We start from the raw sequence: 20,897 nt of genomic DNA, 5'->3' as shown, positions 1-20,897 counted from the left end.
GCGGTGACAGGTGATAATTTTGAGCTTATATTACCTTAAATTACATGTTAATGTATGCAACATGAAAAACTTTTGAGTTCCATCTGCTGTAGTTAAAGCGATATTCTGTTTCAAAGAGTGTATACGGTATTTTGGGACATCTTGTAGATCGTATGATGCCCATATGTCGCGTACTTACTGTTACCGTTGTTATCATCTTTTCCATGTTATTAAATGTTACTGTTGGCATTATCTTTTATATTTTATTCAGTTGTAAAAGACGCTGATATCCGCTAACAATAAATAACCAACAAATTAACACGATGATGACACATATGCTTACATAGTTGTATTTATTTTGTGATCTTAACCTCGCATATTTTTGAATTACATCATACTCACAATGGAGTATACAATTTATTACGATTTCTACGATAGCCAACGTGACCCTACGTCATTTTCAGGTGCTTGAAAGTGCTGAAAACCGAGCAGTTGCCCACATTAATAAAATGAATAAAGAGGATTTAAGCCTTTGTGACGAATGCAGATATCAGCCATAGAGACCCACATCCCCTTTATTACTTTATCAGTGTTGACAACTGCTCTGTTTTGAGCTTCTTTATCCACTTGAAAGTGACCTAAGGTCGAAAGTGATAACATGGAAATTGTAACAAATATTATAGAAGATGGAAAATATAATGTCATCAAAAAAAGTACACATACACATGTGCTGATGCACAATTTTCTCAGTACGCCACTTGATAATGGAAACAATAGTGAATTTATGAATAAATAGTTTTACAGCGAAAGGCGCTCACGATCTCCTTTAAAAAAATTTAAAAACATATCTGTGGATTCCAGCCATGTGAAGTCAATCATTTGAAATTTGTTCAAGATTAGTCGCTAGAGGTGATGTGTGCAATAATTATTGTTTACGAGTGGATATAATCATGTACAGTATGTTACTCCAAATAAATGGTTACCATCAATAATAAGGAGAAGGACGGAAACACAGTAAAAACCTTTACGCTTCACGAGTCAATGATTGATATACGTCGGTTCGTTGCAAGTGTGTGTACCAATGAGGAACTGAAATTCATCACAGTTGTTTCATCGCAGTCTTTGGCACAGGTTAATCCTCGTACCTATCAAGTGATCCCTTGTCGTCTACAAGTCTACAGGAACGGAAAAACGTATGAAAATAACTATCACACTAACGTATTAAAAGCAGTTGGATATTAGAAAATTCATGGGAATAATACCGTCCACAAGCAATTATTAGTAGATAATTAAAAATCGTATGAAATATGTAAAATGCTGCCACGACTGTTTCTTCTTTTCTGATGGACGGATCAACGTTTGTCTTCCCACTAACCGTCGTATATTTTGCACCAGTTGGAAGAAAACTATGTCGTTTATTGTTTTATGGCAGTAAGGAACCATAGACGGGAGAGCCCGCATGTACGCTAATAGTATCGTGTGATGGTTTTGATTTTTCCAGAGATGGCATGGTGGTGACGGAGACAGGAAGTATTATTCCTTTGGCAATTTTTCCTAACTCTTGGTCTGCTTCTGCTGGTATTCGTTTGAAAATTGTTGGTCTTTGCGAGGAAGAATGGTTACCGTGGTCTTCAAATGACCACGAAATGGGTGAATACTCTGAAAATGAGAATAAGAGTAAAATACTGCTCCTATCATATTCAATGTCACCGTTAGTGGCAGACATTACACGCTGTTAGGCAGCTGTGACTATTACTGTAGCTCAACATATTCTGCTCGGTGCCACACACGAACGATGCGACAGAACAAACGACATCACTTGGGACTAGACGTGGTGATCTGAGAGAGAGCGTACGACTGACTGGCGTGGTTCGTTCCTCTACACATGAAAAGACTGTGTCTTTAGACTACGGACACATACAGACCGCGCGAGCTGTCCAACATATATGTCACGCGACGGAAGGCAGAAGGAAAAATTTCCGTCATTACGCTGTGTGGGAAATGCAGCTGCTAATTACAGTTTTTCTCGTATGTAACTGAAATCAGGCATTTATTTCAACAACTGAACGACGTGTTGTATTAGTATTACAACTGAAACTGTACAGTTAAGCTAATTCTCCGAAGTTCTCTATATTGTGCGATGATTATCATGTTGCATTTGATCAGATGGGAGGGTAAGAAATAGTTTAGAACCTCGTAATGACAGTCCTTTCTTTTAACAAATGAATTCCTGTGTCATATGACCGGCGGTGCAAAGTAGGTCGGCAGACGTCCTCTGTAGGCCAGACCAGGAGTACTGTACTGCTTCGGCCACTTGTCGTCTCGCCACTTAACGCCTGACGCTTAGGCAACCCAAATGACACCACTGTACCGCGCGCAGCCGCTATGCCCTGCGGGATACTGCAGGCAGTCGTTTTTCACGACTATCAGCCACACCTAACATTTGCAAGGCCTGCCGCTTCCCTAAGATTGCGACAGTGACCGACTGTTGCGCAGTCGACAGATTCTCGCATTACTGTGAAAACTGCAACCGCCTGAAACGATTTTTTGAATGACTTCAAAATTGGTGGATGTGTAAAACAGTGGAACCATAATAAGTGATTAATATTGCAAACATATGGCGTGGCGGATTGGTATTACGTCATGTTCAGTCAATCAAACGAAGTATAAGCGTGCAATAGGGACTTTTTTTAAATTTGGACCACTCCTCTGCCTTGGTGGGATTAGCTCAGAAGTAATGGGACATCCCCCGTCCCCATCACGTGAGGTTTTCCCCGTAGTCGGATAAAAACACGTAAAATTGAAATATTTTTATTTGTCTTAAATATTGATTAAAATGCTAATATAACCACGTTGTACTTGGAAAATGTAAGAAACAATCTTTTGAACACATGATTAAAAACGTATTATTATAAACATGCCTACCTTGAGTAGAATTCAGACGGAAAGACGACAGGAGACAGACGGACAAGAAGGTTTCACGAAAATAATAACAACCGTTTTGATTGATCCCTAAAAAGATTGACCTTTTATTGATATACACGACTGGCCATTAAAATTGCTACACCAAGAAGAAATGCAGAATATAAACGGGTATTCATTGGACAAATATATTATACTAGAACTGACATGTGATTACATTTTGACGAAATTTGGGTGCATAAATCCTGAGAAATCAATACCCAGAACAAGCACCTCTGGCCGTAATAACGGCCTTGATACGCCTGGGCATTGAGTCAAACAGAGCTTGGATGGCGTGTACAGGTACAGCTGCCCATGCAGCTTCAGCACGATACCACAGTTCATCAAGAGTAGTGACTGGCGTATTTTGACGAGCCAGTTGCTCGGCCACCATTGACCAGACGTTTTCAATTGGTGTGAGAACTGGAGAATGTGCTGGCCAGGGCAGCAGTCGAACGTTTTCTGTATCCAGAAAGGCCCGTACAGGACCTGCAACATGCGTTCGTGCATTATCCTGCTGAAATGTAGGGTTTCGCAGGGATCGAATGATGGGTAGAGCCACGGGTCATAACACATCTGAAATGCAACGTCCACTGTTCAAAGTGCCGTCAATGCGAACAAGAGGTGACCGAGTCGTGTAATCAATGGCACCCCATACCATTACGCCGGGTGATACTCCAGTATGGCGATGACGAATACACGCTTCCAATGTGCGCTAACCGCGATGTTGGCAAACACGGATGCGGCCATCATGATGCTGTAAGCAGAATCTGGATTCAACCGAAACAATGACGTTTTGCCATTCGTGCATCCAGGTTCGTCGTTGAGTACACCATAGCAGGAGCTTCTGTCTGTGATGCAGCGTCAAGGGTAACCGCAGCCATGGTCTCCGAGCTGATAGTCCATGCTGCTGCAAACGTCGTCTAACTGTTCGTGCAGATGGTTGTTGTCTTGCAAACGCCCCCATCTGTCGACTCAGGTATTGAGATGTAGCTGCACAATCCGTTACAGCCATGCGGATAAGATGCCTGTCATCTGGAATGCTAGTGATATGAGGCCGTTGGAATCCAGCACGGCGTTCCGTATTACTCTCCTGAACCCACCGATTCCATATTCTGCTAACAGTCATTGGATCTCGACCAACGCGAGCAGCAATGTCGAGATACGATAAACCGCAATCGCGATAGGCTACAATCCGACCTTTATCAAAGTCGGAAACGTGATGGTATGCATTTCTCCTCCTTACACGATGCATCGCAACAACGTTTCACCAGGCAACGCCGGTCAACTTCTGTTTGTGTATGAGAAATCGGTTGGAAACTTTCCTCATGTCATCACGTTGCAGGTGTCGCCATCGGCACCAAAGTTGTGTGAATGCTCTCAAAAGCTAATCATTTGCATATCACAGCATCTTCTTCTGTCGGCTAAATTTCGCGTCTGTAGCACGCCATCTTCGTTGTGTAGCAATTTTAATGGCCAGAAGTGTATTATGTACATTAAATGTCAGTTACCTTTACGAACTATGCAGATGAAAGACAACGTTGTTTGTACGGACCGCGTGATTACGTAGCTTTTTAGTCTCTTGTTTTATATAATTAGTAAGAGAATTTTTGCTGGCGAACTTCAGCTTAGCTTCCGCCCACAGACGATTAATTTCTTGCTCTTACGTTCGTTGTCGACATGCTACTTAACTTAGGGATTTAATATGCTTTGATACAAGCCCGTGTTGAACACAATAACACCGGCTTTATATACGTGGCAGAGTATCAACACTGACTCACTGACTGACACCTAGTCATGTCGATCGCCGCGGCAGATCTAATATGATTAAATCGGAACCTCCTCCCCTGCGTCCCATTTTGAGCTCGTAATGTCAAAAGGCACAATTTCAGCGTGTGAGTTGAGCTCGAAGTCTGGGAAAGGGTATTCGTACCGTGACATTATTACTCCGACAGGGCACGCTACTACGCCAGTGATGCGTGAATGGAGCAGGTAGATGGACGCCATTTCGTCCGCCTGCCATAACAGGCAGCATAGCGCCGCCCAAAATGTTTGCTCAGCATTGGAGCACTGCGACAGTTGTGAATACGTCTACGTCGACAGTTCGACGCCATCTGCTAAGGGTTGGACAGGTGATACGCACGCTATCTCGTTTGTTTCCACTGACCAAAAGCCAACAATACTTCAGTTGCAGTGAGCGTATGAATGCTGTCACTGGCATGCTGAGTGGCAAAACGTAGCGTTTCTGGACGGGTCCCACTTCAGTTTGCCCTACAGCGATGAAGTGAGGGCCACGTACGTGTTAGACGCATAGCCGACAGACGGTAGATGTGATGGGTTGGGGCGCCATTGGCTATAAAGTATGATCTTCGCTTCCACATAATGAAGGCAGTCTGAACAACAACCGCTACATGATGGAACTTTTAGAGTCCGTGGGAGTGCCTCTTCCGCAAGAAACTTGGCATGTCATATTTCAGCAGGGGAATGCTCGATCATATGTTAAGAATATGCGAGTCTTCTTCCAAGAACGACAAATACCACTGCTTCCGTGGTCTGTACGTTCGCCAGACATGTCCCCATCGATCTTGTATGGGATACGATCGGTCGGTAAGTTGTTCGTTCTGGTCGTCCTGCAACCACTGTCGAAGCTTTGTACATTTGCGTGCAAACCGTGTGGCATGTGTTACCCGCAGCATATCCAGGCTCTCTTTGATTACACGCCACGACATCTAGAGGCTATAGTTGCACCACGTGGTGGCTACACATCGTACTGAATTCTCGCAGTCAAAGTGGATGCACACACAGTTCGGTAATTCTAATCGTTCGTGTTTGTATCATATCCCTAAGCTATTGAATAACTTTCATTGTAAACATTTGCTTCTTTCTTCCTATTAAAATTTTCACAAACACTAATGTATTTTATTTTTTTATTTTTCTGCTGTTTTTGTGCCACCGCTCGGACTCATAGGAACGATCAGGAGCAGAATCCTCACCGGTAGAAATAGTACGGTTTCTGCGTGATACTCTCTAAGACCTGCAAAGACTAAGTACTGGAAATATCGAAATAATGAATAATGCCACCACCAGTCCAAGAAACCAGGACGTCGTAGGTGGAGGCCCCAGCGTCCGCCTTTCCAAATTACGACTCCGGCCGAGGTCTGGGTCCCCCGCCGTTGTTTTACTGGGCAATTGTTCCCCTTTTACGGCCCCACTATTTGGGGACTGAAAAGGGGGGGGGGAGATTCAGAGGAGGTAACCTACTTTTAGTTCTGACGCCACTAATATAGGCACCTAATTGGTGGCAGCTCAGCTCTAGACGCGTAATTTTTCTAATACACTGCCCTGTTACATTTATGTGACCACTTGTCAAAAGCCTGAATATCCATTCATGCAGCCCAGGCCGCTGCTAGGTATACAGGAAGAGAGTCAGTCGGCTTCTGGAAGGCACCAACAGGGTTGTGGAGCCATGCCAACTCCATTGCCGTGGACAGTCGCGCCAGGTTTCTCGGCTGAGTATCCATGAAGCGAAGAGCCCAGTCAAGGTGGTCTCTCAGTTTCTGGATTGGGTTCACATCTGGGGAGTTTAGTGGCCAGAGGAGTACAGTAAACTCATCCTGGTGCTCCTCGAACCACGCAGATAGGCTGCGAGCTCTGTGGCACGCTACACTGTCCTGGTGGTAGATGCCGTCGTGCCAAGGAAGAAAACAAACTGCGTGTTGGTGTGGACACGGCCCCGAAGAAAAATAAATGTGTTGATCTAGTGTGCCTTGCAGAATGACGAGATCATCCACAGAATGCCACGGAAACGTTCTCCAGATCATAACGATCCCTCCTCCAGCACGAGCGAGGTGGCGCAGTGCTTAGCACACTGGACTCGCATTTGGGAGGACGACGGTTCGATCCCGCGTCAGGCCATCCTGATTTAGGTTTTCCGTGATTTCCCTAAATCGCTCCAGGCAAATGCCGGGGTGATTCCTTTGAAAGGGCACGGCCAACTTCCTTCCCCGTCCTTCCTAATCCAATGAGACCGATGACCTCGCAGTTTGGTCTCTCCTCCCAAACAACCCAACCCAACCCTCCTCCAGCCTAGAACCTACCAACGATTGTTGCAGGTTATTTGCTTCCGATGGGGCGTAAAACGCGAATAACCTGAAAATGCCAAGTTTCGCCGTCGGTGGACGTCCTGTTGCGGTATTCGCTTGCAAATTCCAGCCTTTGTCGCCGATGAACGGCAGTCAACATGGCTGCGTCGTTGGCTGGGTCGTCAGCAGCTCAGCAGTTGCACGCCTGTTCCTCCGTTCATCTTTCTTTCTGTGAATGACTCATTATAACATAACAATAATGATGCTTGACAATCTACCCTAAGTTCAGTTGCAGACGGGCCCTCATGTTCCGAATGAGCAAATTTTCTCTATAAAATACAGCCGGAAGTAATGTATGAAAAGTGATTTGAAAGTGCAGTGAGCGGACGATTTGGATGAGATTCGGTTAATGAAAAGGGGACATACGATTTAAGGTTTATTTCCACAAAACAATTAATTAATTGTAATAAATTACACTGTGGCGAACAAATTACAGTGACACAAACAAATCAAGCTGCTTACAATATGAGGTAATAAAAATGTTATATGCCACAGGTGAACAGAGAAACTTATTTGTCTCGTTTGAATCATTGCGCATTAAACTACATACTTTCACCTAATACAGTTAAATTTTAAAATGTGAAGCACAAATGTATAATTTACCATTAAATTTTCAGTCGAAGTTACTCCTTCCTATACCTTCTTTAAAAGAGTGATAAAATTTCCAAAAGGTATCTCAATTAAAAATGCCCTAAAACCCGTAACACAACAACATGTACATGACTAGCTCAAATAATAAAGTCTGCTGATTTCAACAGCGCAGACCACATTCAAACTATAGCCAACATGGGCCCCTTGCCAGTCAAAACATGTTACGACTGCGGCAGCAGGCAAACTTACATAGGTAATAAAAGAACACAGGCCACCCAGCAATCTTACCAAAATCAGTTTACACGAAGGAGGAAGAGAGAGAGAGAGAGGGGGGGGGGGGGGGAGAACATAATAAATACCATTCGCAAGTGCACTTGCCAAACCTACGTCTAAAAGTACGGTATAAAAGGATCTCAATTAATAACAAAATCCGGGATAGGCCCGGCAATATTGCACCTGAGCGCTAGTAGCCAAAATAAGGTTGACAGATACCAAGGTCTGACATCATCTTAGGGCTAACTGGCACAACAAATAAATAAGAGTAAAAGAACAAGCAAATGGCAATGCCCAAGAATTTAAACAGGATTAAGAACACACGAGGCAAAAATCAATTGCTAGCACGTTGGACATCGTCTTAGGCTTAATTGACACTACACATAAATAAAGGTAAAAGAACAGGCAAATGACAATGCCCAGAAATTTAAATAAAAATAAGTAAGCACAATGCTAAAAGCAATTGCTAGCAACTTAACAAGCACACATAAAAATACCAGACTGGTGCCACATCACAAAACGGAACAGGCGCGCACGCAGTCCCCAGCAAGCCAGAAAACCAATAACACACACTCCAACAACCGAACCAGCCTGACTACAGTAATCTCAACTCAGAATCAGGGCGCATGAGCACACCGGGTCCACGCAAAACACACAGTGCCAAATAATTCCCACCGACAGATACTGCTGCCCCCCGGGCGGGAAAACGGGTGCGACGACCGGGAACACACCAGCAGAAAACTCGACACCTAGACTCCGGCCAAAACGGAATCACGCAGAAAATATAAACAACGGCTGAAGTAAGGTGAAACGAACCCCGCCACGCAGACCGGACGGAGCAAACACACAGAAAGCCTGCCCTGCAGTCCTTACAACTCCTGGGTGCGGAAACTCAAGCGATATCGTGGCACCCTTTTCGGAGGCGGAGTCCCTCGAGCGTTCGCGTGCGGGGATCCATCAGCTGTCCACTACAGCACGTCACCAACACGCCACACCACCCAACGGCCAAATCAACGAGGCCCGCCAACAACGAGACCACACCTCCGTGCCGGGGCGGAAGGCAAAGTACCACCAGCTCGGTGCGAATCCAACTGCCGAGCCGAGCGCGCGCGGCCCCCCGCGAAAAACGCTCCAGAGGGCAGCAGCCGCCTCAGTGCCTGCGCAGGCCGAACCAGACGAAAACAGAAATACAAGTCGCTATCGATAGTGCCGGATACGCAACGCACCAGAGAAATGGCACATGCAGTAACATTCCACCGTGTACCTCGATCCGTCGCTTTCGGAATGTCACATACATAGAATACTGGTGGGATTTCACACAATCAGTGTCTTCCAAGTCTGCGTCAAATCTGGTCCGTGACATGAGTTTTGTGGGTCATTTCATTTAGCTATTTTTGAAGGAAAGTCATTGACGTGTTGTTAGATCTAGGTCACTTTAGATCGACCCCAAAGATGGTGGGAGAAGAACGGGACAAACAAAGGGTTTTTGCCCCAGGAACCATCGCGGTGCTCGATACGAAGACTGAGATACGAATCTCGCTCTTCGTGAGTGTATGTCCCGTATTTAAGTAATGAGCCCAATCGCTTGCTTCCTGTTTGGTTTGTAGCTAGTATTTATCCACAGTATCCAGCGACAGCTTTCTTTACGCAGGGTATATTAACGGCATAAACGCATATGGTTCAAACTAGACGATAGTAGAAGGATAAACCCTTAGTAAACAGGGGCTCTGAAACGCACACGTTAGGAGCTGTGCTCGCTTGTTCATCTTCGCTACTGAGAAACATGTCTCTTTTACTGAACAAGTGCTCACAGCTGTGAAGGTATGCACATGAGAGCCCACGTTTAATGGACATTTTTCTTGCTTTGGCACATACTACCTGCTCCCAAAATACGGAAAGGAAAGAGCTTGCAGTAGAAAGAAATTTGTTTTACAGTATCGATGATGAAGAAATGCTCATAGCTGTTTAGGTATGCGTTTTACAGCCCTTGTTTTCTCAGACGTTTTTGCTTCTAGTGTTATATACTTTCACCTCTGTGTGTTTTCGCCATTAATTATCAAACACACTGTATAGGCTAAATACGATATTACTAATTTGAATCTTTGTCGATATTCTCCTTCATTCTTTTCATGATAGCGTAAAATTTTCTGCACGTAAACACGATGTGCAGTTTCAAGTCTGGTTCACTTACCTCACGAATGAGGCAAAACGGGGTTGTGACGGATCTGAAAAGGTGCAATTCTGAGAGAAACTTGAAAAGCTTGTGGTTGCGCATTAAACGTGATTTTACTTCTGGTTAGACGAACGCATACCTGGAGCCTTGTGTCCTACATAGTGAATAACCACCCTGTGAGACAAGTATCTTCCTTTTCGAAATGGAAGGAGAGTAGACTTTTAGTAACGTTTATAGATTCCTAAAAAGCATAATTGAAACATTATCTTCTAGTAGTTTGTGACGGATGATTCACCCATTCTCTTCAGCATAGAACTCTCTCCAAGCAGAAAAGTGATATAATTTGCTCTGTTTACAGGTAATTAGGGAAAACATTGAATTCATACTAACATTTCTTTTCTTCTCTTTCGCAGGGAACCACCAAGTGACCAGGACATAGAGGTAAGAATCGTTCAGATGAGTGTGGTGTGGGGTTGCTTCACACAGACTGGGGAAAGGTAATGCTGGTGAGTAATCTAGCCAGACCCGTACGCCTTAAACATATACGAGCGTACGCAGAGAGTCCTCTGTATATTATGGCATCAAACAACGCCCACACACTTTATGAACCTATATTTCTTTTGACATGTAAATAACAGTTACACACTGAGGTGACAAAGGTCGTGGGATACTCCTAATACGGTGTAGGACCTCCATTTTGCCCGGCATAGTGCAGAAACTCGACATTACGCAGACTCATAAAGTCGTTGGATGTCCTTAGCATAAATATTTAGCCATGCTGCCTTTATAGCTGTCAATAATTACGAACGTGTTGCCGGTGCAGAATTTTGTGCATAAACTGACCTCGCGATTATGTCCCATAAATGTTCGATGGGTTTCAAGCGGGGCGATGTGAGTGACCAAATCATCCGCTCGAACTGTCCAGAATGTACTCAAAACCAGTCTCGAACAGATGTGGCCCTGTGACATGGCCCATTTTCATCAATAAAAATTCCATGAAAATGGTCTCGAAGTAGCCGAACGTAAACATGGTAGGTTCACTTGGACTCAGTCCATTCCATGTAATCACAACCCACACCATTTGGAGCCACCACCAGATTGCACACTGCCTTGTTGACAACTTGTGTCCATGGCTTCGTGGTGTCTGCGCTACATTCGAACCCTATAGTCAGATCTTACCAACTGAAATCAGGATTCATGTGACCAGGCCACGATTTCCACTCGTCTCGGGCGCAAGCAATATGGTCACGAGGCTAAGAGAGGCGCTGCAGGCATCTTAGCAAAGGCGCTAAAGGCACAGCAAAGGCACTCGCGTCGGTTGTCTGCTGGCATAGCCATAAACGCCAAATTTCGCAGTACTGTCCTAACAGATACGTTCGTCGTACGTCCCACATTGATTTCTGCACTTATTTCACGCAGTTTTGCTTGTCTGTTTGCACTGACGACTCTACGCGAACGCCGCTGCTCTCGGTCGTTAAGTGAAGGCAATCGGCAGCTGCGTTGTCCGTGGTGAGTGGTAATGCCTGAAATTTGGTATTCTCGACACTCTCTTGGCACTGTGGATCTCGGAATGCTGAATTCCTTAACGATTTCTGAACTGGAATGTCCTTTGCGTCTAATTCCGCGTTCAAAGTCTGTTAACTGCCGTCGTGCGGCCATAATCACTTCGGAAACTTTTGCTCACGAATCACCTGAGAACAAATGACAGCTCAGCCAAAGCACTGCCCATCTATACCTATTGTACTCAATACTACCACCATCAGTATATGTGCATATCGCTAACCAGTGACTTTTGTCAACTCAGTCTAATATGACACAGAAAGTTATGAACACGGGTAGGGAAGGGACCGAGTTAATGGTTGTGATGGGCGTTAGCACGTTGATCACCTGTTGTGTATACGGTGCAACGACAGGTAGGTTCGAAGGAAGGACGATTAGGGCTTAACGTCTAGCCCACGATGCTATCATCAGAGACTAGCACACGCTCACGTTGGGGAAGGATGGGTGAGTGTATCGGCCATGTCGTCTGCGAAGAAATCATCCCAGCATCCAGCTTAAGCAGTAACTCCAGTAACTTAAATGTAACTCCAGAATCCCTAAGTGGGTGACGAGTCGGACTTGCGCTCCATCTACTGACCCGCTCGTTACCATGACAACGTCTACCTGGCAAGTAGTCGCCGACCTCTAACAGGCACTCTGTGCTGACGCTTAGTCCACTCGCGTACACGACGTACGGGAGGAGATTCCAGGTCGATATGTCCCGTACTGTATAATCACAGGAATGAAGATGCTGCTGCTGTTCCGATAAACACCCAAAATGTTCCTATGGTGGAGTTTTCCTTTCCTCTTGTTTCCCAGCTACCATGTTTCAGCGTAATTGTTACACTAGCAGTGGATTCAACAATCTGCCTGTAATCCCTGTGCCGAAAACACGATAAATTCGTAACAGTAGTAGCAGCGACTGCTAACAACGGGAAGGCTTTTGAAACGTCCATCCGATTCGGCTCATAGTTTTCAAGTCGCTTTTGTACAACCTAAAATGAAAGACTATAAGATATAATGGTTCAACATCACCCCACCCTCACCCGCCTCCCAGTTTTTGAGAAATCTGCCCCTGAAGATCATGACGCGCGAGATAGGTTGACAATTGGCGGGATCTATAGATAATTCAAAACTGAGCATTCTTCATCAACGTATATGGGGTCCGAAAAATGATATTTTCCTAGAAATCGCCGCTTATTAACCTAAAAGGTACCAGCTGTTAAACTAAAGAGCCGCTGGCTGGCGATGAAGGCTGGGAGGCAGAGAACCTATGTCTTATTCCCAGTTGCATTCTGTATCGAAACTGGTACCAATATGGTAATGTACCAATAAGATTAGTAAATCAATGACGAATAACAACAGAGCAAGCAAATAAATAACTTAAACGGCTTGGAATAATAAAGAATTAAATTTTTAAGCCTATTAGTGTAAAAATAATTATCAGATTGCCGCAAACACGAGCATTCGAGCCCTTATCACAGCTGTTAGTGTGCATAAAATAACGCATTCGTACGCGGTGCAATATTGCGTCACAGCGTCTGGAAAATTGTTGCCGAAAGTTTTCCCGTGTTTATAAGAAACTAGTGATCAATTTCGTCGTGGGGGAATAGAAGAGGTCAGTCGTTTAACCGACTCGTTACAGAATGTTTACTTTGCTTGCGCCAAACCCGGGAAATAGGAGAATTCAATTCACAAAACATATGTTGGGAACATATAAGAAACTTTTGCTGATAACGAGTTCTGTCTGGTGTTAGATTCCTGGGGTGGACGAACTACTACCATTGTGTGTAACAGCATGTTTATGGGTGACGAAGGTGAACCGACTTGCCGAAGTATAAATAATCTGTGTGCCACCATATGATTTTCATTTTTATCACCAAGTACTTTACTTGATTTTGAGGCTTCAAAACTACTTTGTGCTCATGGAAACCCAGCTGTAATTGGACAACCGAGGAGGTGCAATAACTATTCACAGTGTAATTCTGGATCATCTTTCAGCACCGATTTTTTCGGCAATGATATGGTATGCATCAAAATTAAATCTCGAAAATGAAATATTTTAAAAATGTAAACCAAGCCTGTTTTTTTCCAAATCTTCGGAAAGAACGATGTAGTTGTATGAAGATTGCATTCGTTAGATGTTCTTGGTGTCGCGAATATATTTGCTTGGAATGTTTATATGGGAAGTACCATCTATCTACTTGTTCTAAGAAAATTGAGGACGTGAACAGAATCATTGAAACAGACGTTGTAAGTCGACCAAGATTATATTTTTAATACTTTACTAACCAGATCGTTTGAGAAACTTATTTGACTACTTTGTTATTATTCTTTATTGATTTACTTATCTAATTAGCCCGCCTATTATTACCAATTTCAAACGAAAAATAATATAAATAAAAAACTATAGGTTAGAACTGGGAATGGAACACAGATATTCTGCTCCGTTTCCATACATCACCTTATGGACATACAAACATAAGTCGAAAAAGTTTCTTTCCTCGATTTCTAGGGAAATATGCATTCGCTGACCCCATAGATGTTGATGAAAAATGGTCAAGTTTCAGTTATCAGTCGATCCCGTCAGTTGTCAGTCGATTGCGCGTCATGAACTGCTGGGGTAGTTTTCTCAAAACAGTGGGTTGTTCAGCCGAAATATGTTGGAGTCTTTCATTTTAGGTTGTGCACAAGCGACCTGCCAAACAAGGGCCGAATCGGCTGGCCTTGGCTCAGGCCTTCCCCTTGTTGGTAACGGCGGACAATTTTTTTTTTTTTTTTTTTTGTCGTCAGTATCCTGACTGGTTAGATGCGGCCCGCTACGAATTCCTCTCCTGTGCCAACCTCTTCAGCTCAGAGTAGCATTAGCAACCTACGTCCTACGTCCTCAATTATTTTCTGCATGTATTCCAATGTCTGTCTTCCTCTACAGGTTTTGCCCTCTACAGCTCCCTCTAGTACCACGGAAGCCATTCCCTGATGTCTTAACGGATCTCCTACCACCCTGTCCCTTCTCCTTGTGAGTGTTTTCCACATGTTCCTTTCCTCTCCAATTCCGCGCGGAACCTCCTCATTCCTTAACTTGTCAGCCCACCTAATTATCAACATTCGTCTGTAGCACCACATCTAAAATGCCTCGATTCTCTTCTGTTCCGGTTTTCTCACAGTCCATGTTTCAGTACAATACGATGCTGTGCTCCAAACTTATATTCTCAGAAGTTTCTTCCTCAAATGAAGGCCTATGTTTGATACTACTAGACTTCTCTTGGCCAGGAATGCCCTTTTTGCCAGTGCTAGTCTGCTTTTGATGTCCTCCTTCCTCCGTCCATCTTTGGTTATTTTGCTGCCTAGGTAGCAGAATTCCTTAACTTCATCTACTTCGTGACCATCCATCCTGATATTAAGTTTCTCGCTGTTCTCGTTTCTGCTACTTCTCATTACTTTCTTCTTTCTTCGATTTACTCTCAATACATATTCTATACTCATTAGACTGTCCATTCCATTCAGCAGATCATGTAATTATTCTTCACTTTCACTCAGGATAGCAATGTCATCAGCGAATCGTATCATTGATACCCTTTCACCTTGAATTTTAATTCCACTCCTGAACCTTTCTTTTATTTCCACTTTTCCTTCATCGATGTACAGATTGAACAGTAGGTGCAAAAGAGAACATCCTTGTCTTACACCCTTTTTAATACGAGCACTTCGTTCTTGGTCGTCCACTCTTATTATTCCCTCTTGGCTGTAGTACATATATGACCTGTCTCTCCCTATAGCTTACCCCTACTTTTTTCAGAATTTCGAACATCTTGCACCATTTTACATTGTCGAACACTTTTTCCAGGTCGACAAATTCTATGAACATGTCTTGATTTTTCTCCAGTCTTGCTTCCATTATCAACCGCAACGGCAGAATTGCCTCTCTGGCGCCTTTCGCTTTCCTAAAGCTAAACTGATCGTCATCTAACACATCCTCAATTTTCTTTTCTATTCTGTATATTTACGCGTGTAAATAACACACTCACTTAAATTCCTGTCAACTGTAGCAAACACCAAATCAGCACTCTTCCTGCGCTTGCGATGTGTAAAATGACGAGAGCACTAGAAAGAATCTGCTGTAACGTTCCATCACGAAGGGCCAGTGTGATCGTACTTTAGGCACAACCCACCTGTGTTGCGTCAAGGAGACGTCGTATTTTATGAGTTTGTTATCAGAACACACTTACGATGATTCATCAAAGTGCATTGGTATGAAAACTGTTTCAGTGTTACCTGACATAACAAAAATTTTACATAATTTCAGTTTACTTGATACACTGATGGGCTTGTATTAAAACGTAGTGCTTATGACTAGAAATAAATGTATTTAAATTTTCACATGTACATAAATAAAATAATCCGAGGGTACGGTTTTCATATTTTACGTATCATTACCACTTATATTTGTGTTCAAGGGCAATGCTTTCAGTCTTTTCTAAAGTCATTACACAGTTACATTTCTTAAGTCTTTCTTTTTCCCTCGAATATATCAACGACTTCATACGATTTCCTCGAGCCCATCAATGTTTCGCATAGAATCGAAAATTCCGCTTCCAGGATTAGTTCCCACTGGTTCAGTTGCCGCTAGCTGCCAGTGATTACCATTTCCTCCTCGCCTGCGTTGTTTCATCACTCTGCTCGTAGAGCACGCCCCTTTCGTTAAGTAGAAGCATCCTTCATCAATGCATGTCCACGCAGTTACAGACCAAAGAAAAAAACAATTCCCATTCCGCTAGTAAGTAAATTGAAGGGAAAAAGAGAAAGGAAAAATGACGTCGGGTCTAGTTATGTCAGGACAAATTGTGCCCTGACGTACTCTGCGATAAAAGTGTTTCAGCAATGAAAATGAATTTCTCTTTTCATTTGCTTGCTCTGTTAAATTGGTTTGCGTCCTGGCCGACTTCCTGCAAAGACCATACCAGCCAGTTAACAGGCGCCCATTCATAGTGTGGCGGTGCTTGCTGCCTTCGATAAATCCGACATTCTCGCGAGTCCAAGGATGTTGAGCAAGGCGATGCGCAGGCAGAAACAAGAGGACACAAGCAGAATCCTTCCTAGTTTACGCGCTTCCGTAGCCACAGTGTTCACAATCATTGTTCTGAGTGAAATACTGACAAACCTGGGTACACACTTCGATCTTATACCGTATAAATTACTGTCTTACCAAAGCAGTAACAGTCTGTTACTATTATTTTCGTAAATGATCGTCGCCAGTTTTGTAGAGGTCTCGTCGCTACTGCTGTGGAGGCCGAGTTGCCACTGTTATTAAGATAGGCCGAGTTTGTGAGTTCGGCTTTTGGTGCAGTACACCGCTAAGACAATTTCTCCCTGCAACTATTACACTACTATGCCCCAGGATCAGATAACAGAATAGGAGAACGAAGATTCTACAACCCCCCCCCCCCCCCAACAAATTAGTAACGAAGTCACATTTGTAAGTTAAAAGGTTTACTTATCTCTGTGTCTTGACGGATAAGAAGTCTGCAACACTACTTCTGATATGACATAAGAAAGATCCTCAATGGCTAAGTGCAAATAATCGTAGGTAGACTCCACAGTACACAGCAAATGTAATTTTACAACAACTGTCTGTTCACTTCTGCGCTATACAACGTTCCCTGTCTAACAAGGGGAGGCCGCCAATTGTGAAATTCAGATTCGATTCATACTGCGCATAATAAAAGCTCATGGCCAGAGGTGTAATGTAGCAAAGCACAAAGATGCACTTCTCAGCCGTTGTCGAGAAAATCGACCGTTAAAAGAAACCGTTGCGGTGAAATACTCTCGACGATTAGTAATTTTCTACAGCGTCGTGGCGCAGCGGTAAGCGCTCGGGTTAGTAATCCGAAGGTCGCCGGATCGAATTTTTTTTTTTATTATTAGTTTTTTGTAATTCAAATATATATATATATATATATATATATATATATATATATATATATATATATATATAAAGTATTAATGAATTGCTTATGCATGTTGGTGAAGGCGGATCGCTCTCCAATTGTACCGCCTCCATTTTTCCGTTTTTTTTAACAGGGTGTACCAAAGCTCTCCCGTCCGCACTGATTTTCGACAATGTTATAAGTTGCGCTAGGGACCGCATCTACCTTCTTTCGAAGTTAGCAGGCAACTACGCTGTTATGCGGCGGCTCGTTTCGGCCCATTCAATATCTCTCATTCAAGTGTAACGAGCGAGTAACGGAGTTTATATTTCATACCTGCCACAGCAAATTTGTGTTCGTGGGGTCTCTATTCTAATTCGAACGTTTGACTTACGCTATACGTATTCGTTTCGGAATATCGTTTCTACGTCTTCCGTTAACTATGCGTGGTTAACATTATGAAGACAATTAATAACATTTGTTGATAAGAGAACTGTTGGACGGTTTACAAAGAGTTAAAGCGGCAGGAAGCGCAGGAACTGAACAGCATGAGGGGCCACGTTCAGGACGTCCTGTCACAGCCCGTGTTCCCGACATGCTGGATGGCGCCGGTGTTGTTATACAGCAGTATACATCAGTATAAAGGCTCGGATCTTTTTACGAAAATTAACACTGTCGGTTGGCGTAGCTGCACACAATGTACAGGCAATGGTACGAAATCTAGTACAGTGACAGATGCGGTGAAATGATATCATACTTGATGCCAGTTAGTATAGGATTGTATTGTTTGGGGTAAGAGACCAAACAGCGAGGTCATCGGTCTCATCGGATTAAGGAAGGACGGGGAAGGAAGTCGGCCGTGCCCTTTCAAAGGAACCATCCTGGCATTTGCCTGGAGTGATTTAGGGAAATCACGGAAAACCTAAATCAGGATGGCCGGACGCGGGATTGAACCGTCGCCCTCCTGAATGCGAGTCCAGTGTGCTAACCACTGCGCCACCTCGCTCGGTCAGTTAGTACACATCAGCTGTTCAGCTGCTAGAGGGTGGAACTCGGCATAAAGGCAGTCGGGTCTCTGCGGTGTTACTGCGTGCGTAGGTGCCTTTTCTACGGATGGGAAACAGACACCATCACTGACAGTGCGTATTGCATACGTAAATCTCGATTGTTACATAGCCACGCGAAAAAGAGTTATCAGGTGATGAAAAAGCGAACATCGGTATGTAGAAGGAAATGGGACTCTCTAGTCGTCAAATCACCAAGTTAAACTGCTTAAATACAGTGATTTATAATTTCGTTAGATTCGGCGCACTATATGGACAGAACGGGGAACAAATCATGGACCAGAAACCGATGTTCTTGTCGGGTTATTGCTGTTTTACAGTTGCCAGTACTGCCAGACATGTACGATAAATTTTGCCAAATGAAAATATATTGCATTGAAAAAAAGACTGCAGAAACCTGCTCTAACTCCCAAACGGGCTAGGTTGGCATTTTTTTGAAAAACGTATGTCATGGATTTGAGAATGGGATAAAGTGATCTACAGTGATGACAAAAAGTTTAATTTTGATGGTCCAGAAGGATTTTAGTATGATCGGCATCATCTGAGAACAGAGCAGCAGACAGGGACGAGCAGAAATTGTGGTGGTAGAAGTCCGAGGACTTTGGCGGTCTTCTGCACTGAAAGTAAATCACTCATTGCTTGGGTGAACACTAGAATGAACTCTATCACGTACGCTGAGATGTTAGAGACAGAATGGATTAGAACGTGTGAGAACGAACCTAAGGGACAAAAGTCTAATGTTTCAACAAGATAATGCGTCTGTACATCTTCCTGCACAACAAGAAAGTAGTTTGAAGATATCAATGTCTTGCCATGGCCTACACTTAGCCCGGATTTGAAGCCCATCGAAGACCTTTCGGCCAATACTTGGAATGGAAGGCAACTTGGGGCCGCATGTGAGCTAAAAAAGCGAGATACGAGAAGAGTGGGCGGCAATTTCATTGTAAGAACTGAAGACCCTAATAAAATCAGTGCCAAAGAGAGTATTTGAGGTAATTAGGAAGAGAAGAGGTTCCATCCAGGATATACAAACATCTTGTTTGTTAGTGTTTTACAAAAGAAACTAAGTAATCTCATCATGATTGTTTATGTCGTATGTGTCTACTGCTTTCAAAAAAATTCGATACATGCACGCTGCAGCCATTGTATGTTACTTTCATAGGAACCCTGCCTTTGCACTGATATCGACTACTGTGTGTGCAGACAGGCGCATTATAACTCGGCAGTGGGCTCTACAGCTATCGGTGAGCACTGGAAGTACGTGTGTTATGAGTGAAACTCCTGGATACTGAAAGGTGCGCTCTAGACGAGTCCCATGAATGCTCACAACAGACCGCAACACTCACAGGAAAGCCATCTGAACAGTTAGAGCAGTTTGAGTTGTATAGAGATGCCTCTCTGCCACGGATCGTTGTTGTTGTTGTTGTTTTCTGTCCGAACACTGGTTTGATGTAGTTCCACATGCTACTGCATACTTTGCCAGCCCACTTATCTTTGCATAACTACTACAATGTACAATCATTCGAAGCTGCTTACTGTTTTCCCTCTTGGCCCCTTTCTACAATTCTTACCCCTCACACTGCCGTCCATTACGAAACTGACAATTTCTTGATGTCTCTGGATGCATCCTATCAAGCGATCCCTTCTTTTAGTCAAGTTGTGCCACTAATGGTCTGTATTCTCCATTTAGATTCAGTATGTGTCATCATTTGTCATTCGATCTACCCATCTACCCTCGAGCGTCCGTCTGCATCACTACATTTCAAAAGCTTCCTTCTATCGCCTTCTTGTCTGAATCGTCTATCTTCCACGTTTCAGTTCAGTAATAGGTTACACTCCATACAAATATCTTCAGAAAACACTTCCCACCATTTGAATTTGCATTAGATGTTAACAAATTCCTCTTTTTCAGAAATAATTTTCTTGCTATTCTCAGTCTGCGTTTTATATCTTTTCTCCTTAGGCGATATTCAGATATTTTTGTGCCCAAATAGTAAAACTCATCTACAACATTTAGCCTCTCATTGCCTAATACAATTCCATGAATATCGCGTGATTTAATTCGAGTATGTACCATTACCCATTTCCTACTTTTATTCACGATCATTTTACAATCGCTTTACAAGACGTTATCAATTCCGTTAAACTGCTCTTCAAAGTCCTTGGCCGTCTCTAACGCAGTCACAATGTCATCGGCAAACCTTCATGTCCCAGAAAGTTAATTCCCTTTCCAAAATTTCTCCTTGGC

At 43.4% G+C, this 20,897-nt stretch overlaps 1 protein-coding gene across 2 annotated transcripts in view; it reads left to right on the top strand.

Moving 5' to 3' along the window:
- LOC126481412 (inositol 1,4,5-triphosphate receptor associated 2-like) overlaps nucleotides 1–20,897 on the top strand; it is a 700,219-nt gene that overhangs the window by 567,216 nt on the left and 112,106 nt on the right. For both annotated transcript variants that reach the window (XM_050105150.1, XM_050105149.1), the window contains exon 6: nucleotides 10,533–10,560. In XM_050105150.1, the coding sequence (XP_049961107.1) occupies nucleotides 10,533–10,560 (28 nt within the window). The remainder of the gene's footprint in view (nucleotides 1–10,532; nucleotides 10,561–20,897) is intronic.

This window comes from Schistocerca serialis, chromosome 5 (genome assembly GCF_023864345.2).
Source record: "Schistocerca serialis cubense isolate TAMUIC-IGC-003099 chromosome 5, iqSchSeri2.2, whole genome shotgun sequence".
Taxonomy (NCBI): domain Eukaryota; kingdom Metazoa; phylum Arthropoda; class Insecta; order Orthoptera; family Acrididae; genus Schistocerca; species Schistocerca serialis.
This window is presented reverse-complemented; position numbering and strand designations above follow the sequence as displayed.